Source organism: Brachypodium distachyon, chromosome 2 (genome assembly GCF_000005505.3).
Source record: "Brachypodium distachyon strain Bd21 chromosome 2, Brachypodium_distachyon_v3.0, whole genome shotgun sequence".
Taxonomy (NCBI): domain Eukaryota; kingdom Viridiplantae; phylum Streptophyta; class Magnoliopsida; order Poales; family Poaceae; genus Brachypodium; species Brachypodium distachyon.
Genome location: NC_016132.3, coordinates 22542317 through 22559008, shown reverse-complemented (window position 1 = coordinate 22559008; position 16692 = coordinate 22542317). Strand labels below are relative to the sequence as shown.

Below are 16692 nucleotides of genomic sequence, written 5' to 3'. Positions count from 1 at the left end.
CTAATTATTAGATTACTACTTGTTAATACAATAGACACATTAAGGCTTCGGAGTTAGAGTTCAGTGTAGATCCTCACAGATAAGTCACACATGCAACATTTTAAACAATAATTCCTGATCCTAAATTGTTAACGAAATATTATGTATCTAGATTTTTTTTAAAACAGATACATTCATATTTGGACAAATTTGAGTCAAGAATTTAGGAGTATTTTAGATCTTAGTACCAAGCCAAAATACTCACTATCGGAGCAGTTGTTTAGCATGAGGCTGTCTTAGTATCAGCTGTACTACTACCGACTTATTGAGGATGCCCTAATTAGCTATGTTTTCATCAGGTAGGTAACCTGGCAAATCGAGTGTTCGTCCCGCAAGGACCAGCAGATCGGGCAAAGTCCAGAAGAGCCTTTGCGCCCCCGTATTCCGCACAACTCAACCAAAACATTTCGCCCCCCATCTCCATTTCTCTCCCAGCCATGTGGGCCAGCACATATCCAAACCCCGCACGTCAGTCAGAGCAGCCAGCTCGCACTCGTCCACGGATCACACGACCCCCACCTGCCCCAAGAGCCAGCAACCGCCTCCCCCCCCCTCGCCGCGCCCGGCGCCTGTTCCCCTCCCTCCCTCCCGCCGTGAGCTTATACAGCTCGCGAGTCAACTCCGAAACACAGCGCCGTTACCACGTGGAGAGAGCTCTTTCCCCGGGGATACTGACGGCGGCGTAGTCTCCGCGCGATTCTGCTCCAGCGAGGTCGCGACCGCGGGCGTTTTGGGGGCCGATTTGGCGGACCGAGGGTGCCGCAGGATGGGAGATCTGGCGGCGGTTGGGAGATGGTGAGCGCGAGCGCCAGCCGGAGCGGCTCGGGACGCGTCGCGCAGAGGGGCGGCGGCGCCGTGCCCGGGAGCCCGCGGGTCTCCGCGGCGGCGGCGGCGCAGCGCAGGTGGTGGGCGCCCTCGGGCCCGTCGCTGGAGCGAGTCGCCCTCGCGCTGTTCCTGGCCTCCGTGGCGCTCGCGCTCTCCTGCGCGCTCTACCTCTACGTGTTCCGGTACCTGGGACGGGGGCAGGCGGTCGCCGGGTTCGTCGGGGAGGACCTCGAGGCCTGCGACGTGTTCGACGGCGGCTGGGTCCCCGACGCGAGCTACCCGCTCTACAACAGCTCCGAGTGCCCGTTCGCGGAGAAGGGGTTCAACTGCCTGGCCAACGGGAGGGAGGACACCGGCTACCTGAAATGGCGGTGGAAGCCGCGGCACTGCGACGTGCCCAGGTTCACCGCGCGCGCCGCGCTGGAGCAGCTGCGGGGGAAGCGGGTCGTGTTCGTGGGGGATTCCATGAGCCGCACTCAGTGGGAATCCTTCATCTGTATGCTCATGACCGGGGTGGATGATCCCAAGACAGTCTACGAGGTGAACGGGAACGAGATCAGCAAGACCATACGGTTTCTTGGGGTGAGGTTTGCATCGTTCGACCTGACCGTGGAGTTCTTCCGGTCTGTGTTCCTTGTCCAGCAGCGCCCTGCTCCTAGGCACGCACCAAAGAGGGTCAAATCGACTTTGAGGCTGGACAAGATGGATAATATTAGTCGGAAATGGGTGAATGCTGATGTTCTAATTTTCAACACTGGGCATTGGTGGACTCCCACCAAATTGTTTAATACGTAAGGTTTCTTGCTTTGTTATGCTATACGAAAGTTTTCTTGTTTTCATTACTGTAATTATCTTTTGCTTTCTCATATCTCATTGGATGCATTTTATGTGTGTATTTTGTTTTTGATTGAATTAGTAGAATTGGGCACCAAAAATTGTATGGGAATAGTAGCACATTCTCCATTTTGATGGTATCAACTATTTAAAGTATTTGTAAGCTTCTAAGGCTCCATTTAGTTTTGCTGTAGAGTGTAGATTTGCATATCTGGTGGAGTTAGTTTTAGATAACTGGGTGCTTGGCTTCCTGTTCTTTTCTTGGTCAAATTGCAAACACGTATGTATGCATCACAGATCATATGAGATGAAATGTGAGATGACAAACATTAGATATCAGAATGTATCTACATTTAATTTGATTTGCGTAGCAGATTAATGGAATATTTTTAAACTTATTTTTGACAGCAACTTCAATTAAGTACAGCAAGCACAAAACGACAACCACAAGCTAGAGCCTAAGTCAGTTTCTCGGGTCAATTTGTTGTTCATGTTCACACTAAGCTTGTGGTTGTCTCGTTGTCCTACCAATCTTCCTATTCATCACATGCATGGGTGTGAGCAGGAGCTTTCACGATAGCGTTGCTAGTCCATGTGGATAGGTGATGACTTTGCAGATGGTTATTTGCTGGATGTTATGTGGCTTCCATTCAACATGATTTTCTTTTTCAAATTCGATGTGTGTTAACTACCATGTGAGAATGTTGGGTTCTAGCATCAACTCATAACAAATGACCTAAGTTACTATTTCGTTGTTCTAGCATGAACTTGTTGACCATTGGCGCATCCTTTTTCTTTTATATGTTATGTATCCATAATTATTTACATATATGAGTTAAATCCAACTTAAAAAAATAATCCTAGCATGATCTGACTTGTTCTTCCCAATAGGGGTTGCTATTTTCAGGCGGGCCGTGCTCTTAAACTAGGTACAACCATTGATGCTGCTTTCAGGATGGCACTACAGACTTGGGCTTCCTGGGTGGAAAAAAGAGTTGATTTAAATCGAACACATGTGTTCTTTCGCACATATGAACCGTCTCATTGGAGGTGCGTTTTATAACATCCGCAGAAAGCTCTTCTCTTCCGTACAGCTTACTGTACTTCACTGCATTGTCAGTACAATTTGAACTGATAGATAGATAGATGTACTGTACTATGTGTGCGGTTTAACCATAAGCAGATGTGTGAAAAGCGTTTTGGAGTTTAACCATAAGCAAATGTGTGAAGAATGCTAACTTTGTAAGTACTGGAGACTAAGAATACAGATCATTTATGATTGCTGACATGTTGCAGCGAACAAAAATATCTTTCTGTGGCATGTAAATTTTATATGGAAACAATCTTTATCTGCATCCAAGCACCACTAGGTTCCACAATATCTAAATCAGACACCCATGTAAATTTGAATCCTGTTAGGTGCTATGCCTATACTTGAATAGTAGGGAGATAGACAATAGTTATGTTACCATTTTGCAATATTTTGGTTGAGATCCCTGTCCATTTATATTAACCAAAACATCATAACATGTACTCCCTCCGTTCCATATTAATTGCCGCGGATTTAGTGTAACTTGCACAAAAGTCGCGCCAATTAATATGGAACGGAGGGAGTATTTCATATTTGGAATGTCCATTGTCAAATTCGCACTCTGCTATACAATGAGGATACATACACGGTTCATCTAGCTCCATCAAAGCATATATACAGTAACTTGATTTCACCAACATTCTGATTGAAATCTGCTTCATACATTTCACTATATCAAATTGAAAAGCTTGTTATTATAATGATAGTATGTTTTATTTTGGAGCAAGGAGGAGACATGAATATGTAACATACACGGTTCATCTACCTCCACCAAAGCATATATAGTAACGTGATTTCATCGACATTCTGATTGAAATCTTCTTTTCATTATATCAAATTGAAAAACTTGTCATAATAATAGTATGTTTTATTTTGGAGCAAGGAGGAGACATTAACTTGTCTGCACAGTTCACTGAGGATCATGTGTCGTCTAATATGTTTACTCCAGTAAACCGCTGAGCCTTCTTAATATTCTCGGATCAAAATTTGACTCTACTGCATTGGGTCCACTAAAAGCTTTCTCTGTTCATAGCACTTCATTCGGAGTAGTTGAATGTTTGTTGCAAAATGTTAACTTCCTTTCTTTTATTCTTACAGTTTTTTCCTTGCTCTGCTGTATCTTTTCTGTAAGAACTAACAAAAACTTGTTTCACGTTACAGTGACTTAAACCAAACGATATGCGAAGTGACAGAAAAGCCTTCATCTGAGGCCAAAGGAAACGATAAGAGTGAACTTGGCGATATACTTGCTGATGTTGTGTCGAGCATGAATGCTCCTGTTACTGTTCTCAATGTTACTTTGATGGGAGCGTTCAGAACTGATGCTCATGTTGGCGCTTGGAGTTATCCTCCCACCATACTTGATTGCAGCCACTGGTGTCTCCCTGGAGTTCCTGATGCTTGGAATGAACTAGTATTTTCGTACCTTTCGACAAATGGTGAGTTCTTGTTTATGCTAATGTGCATCTTCGTTTCTCTGTTACTAGGAGAAAACTAAAGTATATCAATCCACCTGTTGATTCTGTATCACATATTGCTCTCTCCCTGAAATAGTGTTTAATGTATCCCCTTCTCCGTCCAATAATGTATCCCCTTTTCCGTCTGATGTATGTACATGAATATTAAATAAACAAGTCTTCAAATGCATAACATTTGGTAACTCTACACATGCAACATGAACAGTGAATTTACACTTGGTAAAAAAAACTGGATGGTGTAGCAAATCATTTTTATTTTTATTTTTGCGCGCGCGTGAAGTACCATGTTATAGTTGACCCCATTAGGCTGGTCATAGTGGGGAGTAACATAAGATAGTAACATGCATATGTTACTAGTCTATGTTACTACTTCAATAGTGGGTAGTAACATATTTGTGGTAACATAGAAGCCTCATTTATTAGCTTTATAGACTCATTGTATCTTGGGAAGTCTTAGACTAGTCATAGTGGGAGTAACAAAGGTGGTAACTAAAGTGCCAACTAAGCATTTTTGGTGATGTGTCATGTTATTAATGAGGAAGAGAGGGTTGGGGTAACTAGATATGTTACCATCACATCACACTTCCCAAGATACAATGAGTCTATAAAGCTAATAAATGAGTCTTCTATGTTACCAAAAATATGTTACTACCCATTATTGAAGTAGTAACAGAAACTAGTAACATATGCATGTTACTAGCTTAAACCTAGTGCAGGAATTCATCCAGACCAAGTAGTTCTTATTGATTGTATCCTTCATCAAATTAAATGTTGCTCCAAGCATTTACAGCTGGATAATTAAATTGTTCCGATGCAACTGAGTTACTACCCTACAATCTTAATAACAGTGTGTTTGGAATGCTTCAATCTGATGTTGCAGAAGTAATAAAAAATGCTCCAGTTTTGCAGTTGGATGTGTTATAATTGTTTTGTTGATGGTTTACATTTCTCGTGTTTGAATTTCACAGGTTGGCGAAAGACTGCGGGGTGACTGTTGACCATATACTCATTTTTCTTGTTCCTTTTGCACCTTGAGTACATTTCCATCTTCTGTTCTATCAGGTAGAAGAGCAATAGATGCCACCGAAATAGCTGAATCTCATAGGTGGTTAACTGGGCCTTTGCATTCTTTTCTCTCTTATACAAGGTGATGCATTCGTTCTGAGGTGTAGATTTTGTATCATTCTTCTTCAGGTTGTCGATGGAAAGAGAGCATCGCATTTTGTAAGCCTGTATGCTTCTTACAATTCATTTTATACGTTGTCAAAATCTTGTATGTAGTGACAATTCACTTCACACGATGTAAAAAGTAAACGTTGCTGCGTGATAAAGACGTTCCCATTGGTATACTATACTGCCTACATATATGCATTGTTCTTTACTGTTTGAGAAGTACTACCTTCGTCCCATAATTCTTGTCGTGGTTTCAGTACAAATTTGAACTAAAATCACGACAAGAATTATGGGACGGGGGGAGTACAAAGTTAAAATTGCAAACAGTTTTGGTTGTAGCTTCGCTTTCTGACTTAAATTTGGTAGGAATAGTAATCAGTTGATAGGAAGTCTATTTCACAACATACACGTCCTTGGACCCTGGCTCATTGTGCTCGGGCAAGCTAACCGTCTCCACCACTACCTCATTTATTCCTCAGCAAAAAGAAGAGCCTCCAAGGACCCCCCCCCCCCACCCCCCACCAAGTCAAAATTTGAAATACAAACATTCTGTTTGTATTTTGAGTAAAATTCTTTTGAAATTTTACAACAAATGCTCCAACCAAAAAAACCTGGACCCTCCAACAAGGCCCTTACTACTACCAGTTTAGCTATGGCCCTTCTCCTCGGTCGGTTGGCACTCTTCGTCCAACTGGTGGTGGTGCAAGTGGAGGCCAAGTTGGTGGTTCTGATCTTAAATTTAGATGGAAAAAAAATATTAAGTTTTGGAATGATGCAGTGTTCTATTTTTTCAGATACTATCAAATTTCAGTAGAAAGCCGCAGTTCTTCAGTTGATAGATCATTAAATGACGTATGAAAGTTGCCATCTGAAAGTGGTGTTTCAGTTTGTTAGAAGGGATGTACAGTTAGTAGAAACAGGTGTTAAATTTTGTTGAAAGTTGGTGCTGCAATTTTGTTGGAAATTGGTGTTAACCTTGTTAGAAGTGGGGATGCAATCTTGTTGGGAGTTTAGGTGGTTACGTGAAATTTAGCTCCACCTCTCATCTGCCATGCGCCCATGCCCAGTAGCGAAGCACTGTCAAACGGCATCACAGGATTATGCTGAGCAAAGAACTCCAAGTTATGTGCATATTGAGTCTACATGGATGTCACACATGTATTCCGGCAGACCGCGCTCAACGAGGGCCGAGGGATATGATTTGGTCGAAGCTTCTACCTCTAGTGACCAGCACAATCTCTTGTACACAAGATGTACCGTTCCCTCTGTCTTTTCTTCTCGCAAAAGAACATTTCGAGTTCTCAATATAGGACAATTTACATGTGCTGAAAACTTATTAGCTAAACCAACCCAAAAGAATTGTTAGCCATCAACCCGCAGCAAGACAAGAGCTGCAACAAGGACAGCAACAGAGGGTTTGTGTTTGTATGGGAAAGGGCCTAAGCATAGCTACCTATACAAGCTGCTGCTATGCATGTATGGTGCTATACAGAAAGTTTTCTGTCATAATATAATGGTTTATCTACACAGATCATGAGCTCGACAAGCTCACCGCAGGTGTCACTGGCACGGGGAGGCTCTTCGTCTGGTTTGTCTCGCCCCAGTGCCACAACATGCTCTCCCAGAAGCAGAACTTATCAATGCAGATCTTGAGCCTTGGATCAGTGATTTTCCGCTGCCAATGTCCATCTTCAAAGTTTGCCTTCTCGGCCCGCCTCCGGTCCCATTCCAGTCCAGCCTTCTGCCTTGATCTTAGAAGGCAGTAGGACTGAAGCTTCCGAGGCATCTTGTCGTGCACCTTCCACCACCGGTTGTGCGCGACATCACTTGCAAAATCACGCATCACGAGGCTGTTCCAGTTGCAATCGTAGTCCCTGAAGCACAGCCATGGTTTCAGGCCTAAGAAGTGAAGCACATAGAGATTCGGTGGGTCAGCACCAAACAGCTGGGTCTTCTTTGCCTTCGCCGCCTCACTGTCGCCCTCCCAAAAGTGCTTCAGGAAGTTCATGTGCCTTGGAATGCGGTGCCACCATGTGAATATCTCATTCAGGTACCCTTGGTCACCACCGTTGTACGATGTTATCTCATTGATGTGTTCCATCAGTAGCTGGAATGTGCAGTTTGAAGGCTCGATGACCATGACACCAGAGTTGAAGAGGGTTGCATTGTTGCCAGTTGCAGTGATCTCTGGCATTGCAAACAGGAAGTCTACATTCCTCAGGATGAGGAGGTCAGCATCTATGAATATTATCTTGTCGTAGTCAGTCAGCTGCCATAACCTGAACTTACTGTAATTCCACTCATTGTAGGCATCACGCTCAGCTTTTGGGTTCCTGATTCTTTGGATTATTCTTACCTTCCAGCCTGCAGCTTCCAAGCCTTTCCGGTGGTGATCACTTATGGAGTCATCAACAAGGATAACCAAGTCCCTAGTTGATCCTGCTTGCCTAATGCTCTGAGCTGCCGTGATAGCACCACACACATACTCACTCGCTGAATGCAATATCGTGGCATATGCTTCTCTTCTTCGATCTACCGAGTAAAGTCTTGCTGCACCAATAAGAACGGATGTTACCTACTGGATTCTAATATTATTCAGAAAATGAGGTGACTTTTTTTGAAGAAAAAAACTCTAGGCCCATTACATATATATTACTAGAGGCGAGACCTTAACCGGCAAAAAAAACACTAATCCATGTGCGAAACTACTCGTTTACAACATTAGTTGCTGATTTTGCAGAAAATACATGTACCTAGCAGCACTTTTAGTGAACGGAGTAGCATTTTTAATGAAGGGGAAGCATGTTAGGTGTCTTGATATGCATATATTAATCTAATTTAGAAAAGAATGGATGCATTGAGATGGGAAAGACAAGCCAAGCATAACTAAAAAGCAACAAACCTTTTGCTTTAAGTGGCACAGCTAGCTCACAGGATCCGACAGGGAGCTTGAGCTTTTCCTTTAGTGCCTTCAAATCAGGTCTATACAACCAAGCATTGCCTTCATGCTTCACAAGGTTCTTGCATGGGAAGAGATTAGGAATCGGGAAGCAGTCCGTCACAAAAAGCACATGGACATTCCTGTTGCCTCTTGAAGAGATCACAGCCAATTTTGCCGCTGAGAGCTGCAAATGGAGCCTTGCAACATCTCTTGACCAACCCCCCACCCTTGTACAGGGAAGTTTCACAGCAATAACATCAAACCATACACCTTTCCGAACATTAGGCTCCGGAAGTGATGGACAAGATGGTATCTCAGTTTCTTCCTCCTCATCGATCCACTCAGGATATAGTACTGGCCAAGTAATGCTGTCCTTGGCATGCTCAAGTCTTATAATGGAAACATGGCTTTCTGGGAGTAATTGTGACCAAGAGCCATACTCAGTGCTGTTAAAATTCAAGAGTCCGACTTTGAGCTTTTGGTCACCACCGTTAAGATCTTCTATTGCTTTATATACATCCATCCACTGAACATTAACAGATGATACATATCGTGGATCGGTACTTGTTTTGTCCCATATCCAGTCAACATCCACATACCTGCAAATCAAACAAACTTGGATAAGATAATAGTCCTCATATGCATTTGTCATCTTTTAGCACGTCATAAATGGTTCACTGATAATTGCTTGAAAATTTTGTACTCACAAAGAGCTGGACTGTAGTTGGTGCTCGTATAACGTCGGAGTTAGGAGGGTAACAAATGTCGCAGAGACAATAGCTATAAGCAAGTAGCGCAGAGATTTAAACTTGCAACCACAGTTCTTCTCGAGAACAAGAACTTCAAAATTTTCAACATCTTTGAAACTTTTGCTTTTGGTGGTCCTTCTCTTGGTTGTGTCGTCACTGCAGAAAGTAATAATACACGGTTATGCAAAACAGTAGGCTCCTTTCTCAGGAGAATTCAGACATCAAAGATCTATGCTTGTCTTATACAGAAAGAAATACAAGGAAAAAACTACTTCCTTGAACTAAGATAGAATAGACCTAAGCATAATAGTTGTACGATACGACTGGAGAGCTCTCATAGGGAAGCACATATGCTTTAACGAAGCACAAATGGAAGCATCAGCAATCCAAATCGCTCATAAAGGTCTCTCTAGAAACAACCCCGACTATACAATAGTTACAATAGTAAAAAGCAACTCAGGTTCCTACTTTTCCTTAATAATAATAATAATTAGTTCAACAAGATAGACTAGGTAATATTTTTATATGCAGTCAGGTAGTGCTACTTCCATCGTTTGAGCTTGCATAAATCAAAATAAGAGGTGTGCTGATAGCCTTTCACACTTTATTTATAAGCAAAAATGCATAGTGATGTTCCATTGAAGTGTCCAAAGTGTGCTTTTTAAAAGGGAGAAAATGCAGTATATCCGATGGTTGGACGTGAAAGTGAGTCACACTAAATGATGTTTGCCAATAAAAAAATCCAAAGAAACTAAAGGACCAAGCACTGAGATGTTTTTTTTCCTTTTGTGTGAGTGTGTGTGGACTTGTATTCCTTCATTCTTCAGCCACATCTTTCAGGAACTGAAATCATCACTGTATATTATTGCTAATTCACAAAGGTGACTTTGCACCTAACTGACAAATCTTTTTGATCGATTCAAATTGAAAGCATGGTTACCTGTTTTGGTACTGTCAACTTGGGATCTACATCATCCATTAAATTGACTTCTAGTAATATACCCAGTGAGAAAAAAAAAGAGAGTTTAAAGTTCAGAGTGACTTCCTATTATGCTTAAAGCACTACCATGCCGTTGCAAGACAGGAGATAATCCAAAGATGGTGAAATCACCATTAGGCAGCACAAGCCAAGGCAAGCCATCCCCTACACGTAAAGCGTGGCAATTCGACACTAATGCCACAAGAAGCCGTCCTAGTTGCCAAAAAGGATACATCTCCTTACGGCATGCGCAAGACAAACAACTCGCAATCTAGTACTACTAGAAGCTAATGCGACCAATTAATTCCACGAGGAGTCTCCTCCCCAAGGGTTGTAGAGAACTTCACACTGGTATTGGGTAGCCGCCGGATTGAAGCGCACGGAAATTCTACAGTCACCCCCACAAAATGCGAGATTGCGGGACGCGACAACTGCCAACCACTACTACACCAGCGGCAGTAAAGGGGCGGGGAGGAGAAAGTAGAGCACCACGTCATGGCCGTCGTCGTCTTCCTCCTTCCACACGAGGGCGCCGTTGGGTGGTCGGAACAGCCGGGTCGGCTGATCTAATGCCGCAGCATGCGTTTCGCGCGAGCAAACTACCCAAGCGGCAACGAACAGAAAGGAAAGAACTTTCGGTTAAACAGGGAAGGGATTGAGGGAATCTTACGCGACTCCAGATGGACGGTAGCGCTGCTCCATTGAATTGAACCCCCCCCCCCCCCCCCCCCCCCCGCCGGTTCTTCTTCTCCTTCTCTTCTCTTTCCTCTGTTAAGAACGAAGAGAGAATCACGCGATAGCTGCCGCCGCCGTTTCGCCGCTTCTCATCTGCAATCACAACAAAGGGGGCGCACAGGGGCAATGTCATGTAAAACGCGCAGGCCACCGGCAGAAACAAGCACAACAAAACGGAGGCAGAGAGAAAATAAAGGGAGAAGCATTGATCAACACACACCATGGACAAGAGGGGGAGAGGACCGAAAGGACAGGGGAGGAAAGAAAAGAGAGAAGAAGAGAAACTCAGAAAAGCAGAGAGTCGGAGTTGGAGACCCGATGCAACCATGACTCTGACACCACCCAGCCTAGGAAATCAGGCAAAACTAATAAACAAATCGATCTGCCGGGCTATTTTCTTTCGGAGGGAACAAACAAACTGCCGCTGATCAGCAGGAAAACGAAATCGCCAGTTCGCCACTAACCAAAAAATAAATAAAGCAGAACATGGAGCCCCAAAGGACGACGAATCAAGCAAATGCCGGGGCCACCAAAGAACAATCGAGAACCAAGAACGCCTAGGAACCAAATGAATAAAGAGCCACAGAGTACACCACGCAAGGGAACCGCCATGGATGGCGAAGGGCACAAGGGCAGTTACCCGCAACGCCGGCGAGCCCTGGATTGGCCAAGGGAAGGAGGACGGCAAGAAAAGGGTGCGCCTCCCCTGCTCTCCTCCTCTTCACTCTCTACGCACGCACGCACGCACGCAAAAAGAACTCGAGTAATGTATGAGAGCTCAAGAGGAGGAGGAGGAGGAGGAAAAGCTCCTTTATATATGCAATGAGATTGGAATTGGCGACACAGGGACGACGCCCACGCGGGCAGCGAGGGGCCGGGGTAGTGACGCGGATGCGCAGTGGCAAGCGCAGCAATGGCGAGATGATGGATTTCTTCTTTGTTATTCCCAATTATTGGACGGACGTACCACGGCCGGTCAAGGCTCAAGGGCCAAATCTTTTGGGGTGGGCCGGCCATGCACTGTGCGCGAAAACGATGCATTAGCCGGCGAGGGTTTTAAGTAACAAAGCACGGAGATTTTACCGGGAGAGAGGGAGGGGGGGGGAAGGCCATGTACAACTAAAAGCTTTGATGAAGCCATGAAGGATTTGGTGCCAAAAATTGGTTCTGCTGATTTCCTGACTAAAATTGGCTCCTTTGGTTTCCTACCAAAACTAGGTATTCCTCTCGGATTTTTCATAAAATTTTGGTATCGAAATTATCTCTTTTTCGTAGTACCAAAGCAAACGATTAACCCTAAATACCTTCCCAATTTTCCCTTGACATTAATTAATAATCAATTAAACATGTCGATTTTTTTTGCCAAAATATGGTAGTGTGATTTTTAGCGAACTTTCCTTTGATAAAAAATTTTGTCCAGCCGCGGAAGATTTGGGCCGTCAGGAAATTTGTCTCCGTTCCGGTATATGGGTCCCACGCATCCCTAGGTTGAGGATCTAACTAATCTAACATGAGTTTTATATCATAAAAATTATACGATTAGAAACTTCAAATGTTTTATTTTCTAATGATATAATTTTTGTGATACAAGAGTCATGTTACATTAGTTAAATTTTCAACCTAAGAATGCGTTAGGACCCCTTGTACCGGAACAGAGATAGTAGTGAAGATAGCCAGCGAGACGGACCTGCTGCTGAAGCAGGAGCGACGAACATAAGAACCTAGAGAGGAAACCTGTGAGACATGATTAGGGCAAAAAGGGTACATCGAGATGGAGAGGTTTAAACAGAGAGCTTGATCCAGCGGGGGTGCACCTGGCATGATGGCCCTTGACGCCCACGGAGGCGACTGGGTAAATAAAAAGGCTATTCTAAAAAAAGGGGGGGGGGGGGGTAGGGCCTCAAGGGCCATCATGAATTGGCTAACAATCGGAAGCCGCGATTGCGAGATGGATCATGCCTGTGGTTTGGGTACAGGAAAACGGGCAGTCTTGCCGGAAATGCGACATCAGAAAGCGGTGGAGAGAAGAATGAAGGTACAGACGGGAGGACACCACGCGAGGAGTTTTTGAGGATGATTGTGCTTTGTTTCGTTTAAACGCAGTACTTTGAATAAATGCTCACAAATATGCACGTAAACTAATTTGCCCAAACGCATTCATGCACTCTTTACTTTTATCACCAATATTTGAAAGACTGTACCATCATATCTATAAGTCTTCACGGGCATCTTGCTGTTGATGAGTACATCACTTATCATTGAAAAACAGCAACGTCTAAATTTCGAAACCCAGATGGATTGGCTCCACCACAGTAAACCCAACCACCTGAGCCAGTTCGTGGTTTTTGTTTTACTTTGGGAGCATTCTGACTGAAGGTGACCGCTGTCTAAGAGTGTGTTTGGAATATTGGTAAGTTTACCCTACTTTTTTGTCATGACAAATATTTTAGTCCTTACTTGAATAGTAGCCAACTTTTTGGCAAATCAATACCCCATTAGCAACTCTAGTTTTTTTTTGTTAACGACTTTGGTTAACTTACCCGCAAAAAAAAAGACTTTGGTCAACTTATTGGCTACCAAAACAAGCATAAAAAATTTGACTAGCCAATATTTGGCATGTCAAGTTTGGGATAAAACCAAACATAACCTGATTCTTTCTTTGCAACCAGAGTTCTCGTTTAACTCCGTCGAATTAATGGTCATGTACTTGAAAAAATAATCCATTTCTGCTTTGGAAAAAAAATCGTACATTTTCACTCTCTACTTTTACTTTAATGCTTTAAAACCGCACATGTAGTTGTAATATGTTAATTGTATGGTCACTTCTCATTAGATCTCTTTTAAATTTAGTCTTTTTGTTTGTTTGTGTGCTTGGTTGGCTATATATATACACGATATAAGACCAAAATTATATTTCATCATCTCTTACCAAAACCATCCACGTGGTTAACCAGTGTCCATGATCCATGTTTACGTGACGGGTTCTCAAAATTAGGTCTGCATTTAATTTGGCTATGTTTGAAAAAATATAGTACAAATAATTTGAAAATTAGTCTCACATCATCACATTATTAATAGAGCTATCTAATCAACCTTTTACCCGGTTGTAATGTACGTGTACTAGTTTATCGATACCTTTCCATTACCATAGGGCAGTTAAAATGTTTCTTGGACGGGTGTGCTTGATTTCATCTTGACGAGTATAAAAATAGTAAAAATATGATCACATCATTACGTGCTAGTAACATTTTTCATTTGACGCTTTGATTTAAATATTTTTTGTTGCATGTAAGGTAGTAAGTATATATTTGGAAAAAAGATAATGATGTTTTGAGCTGATCGCAATTATTTGTGACTTGGATGCATAATTTTACCGTAAATTCTCAAAGGGAACAGACATCGAAGTAGATAATAAGCATAGACATTGGGTTAGATCAAATCCAAAGCAGTGATATTAAATTGCATGTACCTAATCAGCTTACTCAGAAAGCTGGAGCCGTTGAAAAAATGTGCACAACATATTTCGACATTTGCCTTCATGTTTGGTCTTCAATAGGCCTTCGAGCTGTGGGATCGAATTAGTCCACTGTTTATTTGTTGGAGTGCCATCGTATGTACTAGATGACGCCCAATACGCTGTTGCAGAAATTTTGATTAACATACGTAAGTGAAATTGAGCAGCAACGAAAGAGTATCCAAAATTGAGAACATACACTACTACACAATCACTTATTTATGACGTTTCAGAAAACCTCTATGCTGACGCAAAACGGACGCGTCTGCAATCAAGGGTCAGTAATGCCTCGGAAACTTCTGACGCATATAGACGCGTCAGACATAGGAAATACTTCCTGACGCATCTTCCACCGACACGTGTCAGGAGTGGTCTTCTTCGAGCCTTGGTGGGGTATTTTTGCTGACGGTTTTGGGCCTAAAGAAGCGTCAGAAATTGTTATATTTGACACTTCCCTAAGGAAGAACTCGTCAGTGATGTTTCTTATATGAGTAAAAAAAAAGTTACAGCTGACGTCTTTTTTCTATCAACGTCAGATTCAACCATTTAATTTTTACTTTAAATCGCAGGGAAACATTGAGCCAATCATGCAAGATCTGCTACATTTCAAACAAGATCGACCACATTACCTTGCAGACAAGATCTGCTACATTTCACATAACATCGACCACATTACATTGCATTTGCATACAAGATCTGCTACATTTCAAATGAGGTCGACCACATTACATTGCAGTTGCATACAAGACCTGCTACATTTCATACAAGGTACACACATCAGAGCGTTGTCGACATGATCAAACATTGCCCTGATATGTTGGCAACATCATCCATGAGCTGCGCAACGCCACGCCCAAGAAGGTGAGGTATGCGGCCCGGGACAACAAGAGGAGATGGTGTTTTGGGTCGGAGGAAAGAGGAAGGTGCTTATGGGGAGCAGGTAGTTCAGGAAATGAAGAAGAACACTGAGGGGATTTAAGGAACGTAATCACGATCACCCAGGTACCTCGTGGACATCTCTCGACGCCGTTTCACTGCCAGAGCCTCGCCGACGGTGAACGGCGGAATCCTCGGCTGAGGAAGCTGAGGTTGAGGCTGAGGAAGCTGAGGCGGAGGCAGCTGAGGAGGTTGAGGCTGAGGCTAAGGCGGAGGCAGAGAGCCTGCAGGAAGACCTCTCGAAGATGCCGGCTCAGCCAACGTCGGCGGAGTGGACGAACGTGGTCGCTCCTGGATCTCCCACCCATTGAGACGGCAGTACGCAACTATTTCTTGCGAACCATGGTGGAGTTGTTCATGGTCGACTTGCACTGCATCCGGCCGCTTTTATAGCCGAGGTGAGGCAGTCCATGGACTGGAAGGGAGGCGACGGACCGGATAAAGAGGAGCACCAGCGTCTTCTCGATGCATCGCCATGGCTATGCATGCACCTATATTGAGCTCGCTCTGAAGTCTAAACATGCTAACTTTTTGACCTGCGCTCCTGACTTATATATATTCATACATATCTCTGACGCATCCTATGTAGGACGTGTCACAGATATCCTGTGACCATATATAGTTCTGACCCGTTTCTACTGCAAGTGTCAGAAGGTTATTGAGCTTCAAAAGCTTGCACCACTGACTCTTGTCGGATGAAAATGCGTCAGCTGTCTAGCAACCTATATATATCCTCGGTCCCCAGTGCGTACTCAAAAGAAAAAAAAACACTCTCACAAAATATCTTCTTTGAATCCTTTCTTCATGCGTCGTAGTGGATACACCAACGATGGTGTTGAATCAATGATGTCGTGGCTTAGGGACTTCGTTTTTTGCACCTCCTCTGATTATGATCCTGAGTACCTCCTGTCCATTGAGGAAGGTAGGATGGTGGAGGTAACTCAAGTGTCGAAGCTACAAGCCATGCTAGAGTAAGAAAAGAAAGTGAACAACAGATTGTCCGCTAATATGCTCAAACTAGAGTTCGAACTTGCTGCCCAGGATAGGGTGATAGAAGATCTCGAAACGGAGATACAAGAATCGAAGAAACTGATTGAAAACCTCAAAGTTCAGCTACAAGAGCAGACCAGCTTCTGTTGTGGGATGTGTTAGCATTGCAGCGATATTAGCTACTATTTTTTTGTGTGTTTTATTAGCTGTATCGTCGCTTTTACTTGAATTCATTAGCAACTACGCGTCGTGCATGTACAAAAAATGAGTTCCAACAATTCTCTGACGTGCTCTAGAACAAGAAGTCAGTGAGCATCAAAAAGTATACTGACGTCTCGGCACAACAATGTGTCAGAGACTTCCTCATAAACAAAGTTGACGCTTCCATGAAGCAAAATGTCGCAAAAGA

At 43.3% G+C, this 16692-nt stretch overlaps 2 protein-coding genes across 3 annotated transcripts; one reads left to right on the top strand and one right to left on the bottom strand.

Annotated features, from left to right (window-relative positions):
* The first annotated feature begins 580 nt into the window (after window positions 1-580).
* LOC100846810 (protein trichome berefringence-like 7) lies at window positions 581-5631 on the top strand. The gene is made up of 4 exons (XM_003568358.4): window positions 581-1655; window positions 2590-2748; window positions 3950-4227; window positions 5235-5631. The coding sequence occupies exons 1-4, from the start codon at window positions 832-834 to the stop codon at window positions 5255-5257; spliced, it is 1284 nt and encodes a 427-aa protein (XP_003568406.1). The 5' UTR covers window positions 581-831; the 3' UTR covers window positions 5258-5631.
* Window positions 5632-6679: 1048 nt separating this feature from the next.
* Window positions 6680-10826, bottom strand: LOC100846502 (UDP-glucuronate:xylan alpha-glucuronosyltransferase 1). Of its 2 annotated transcripts, none has more exons than XM_003568357.4 (4): window positions 10779-10826; window positions 9088-9285; window positions 8342-8979; window positions 6680-7989 (listed from the first exon to the last, which is right to left on the bottom strand). In XM_003568357.4, exons 1-4 carry the CDS (start codon window positions 10808-10810, stop codon window positions 6971-6973), a joined length of 1887 nt encoding a protein of 628 aa, XP_003568405.1. In that variant the 5' UTR covers window positions 10811-10826; the 3' UTR covers window positions 6680-6970. The 2 variants fall into 2 exon arrangements, with proteins under 2 accessions (XP_003568405.1, XP_024315628.1); XM_024459860.1 differs by lacking the exon at window positions 10779-10826 and adding an exon at window positions 9427-10683.
* Window positions 10827-16692: the final 5866 nt, after the last annotated feature.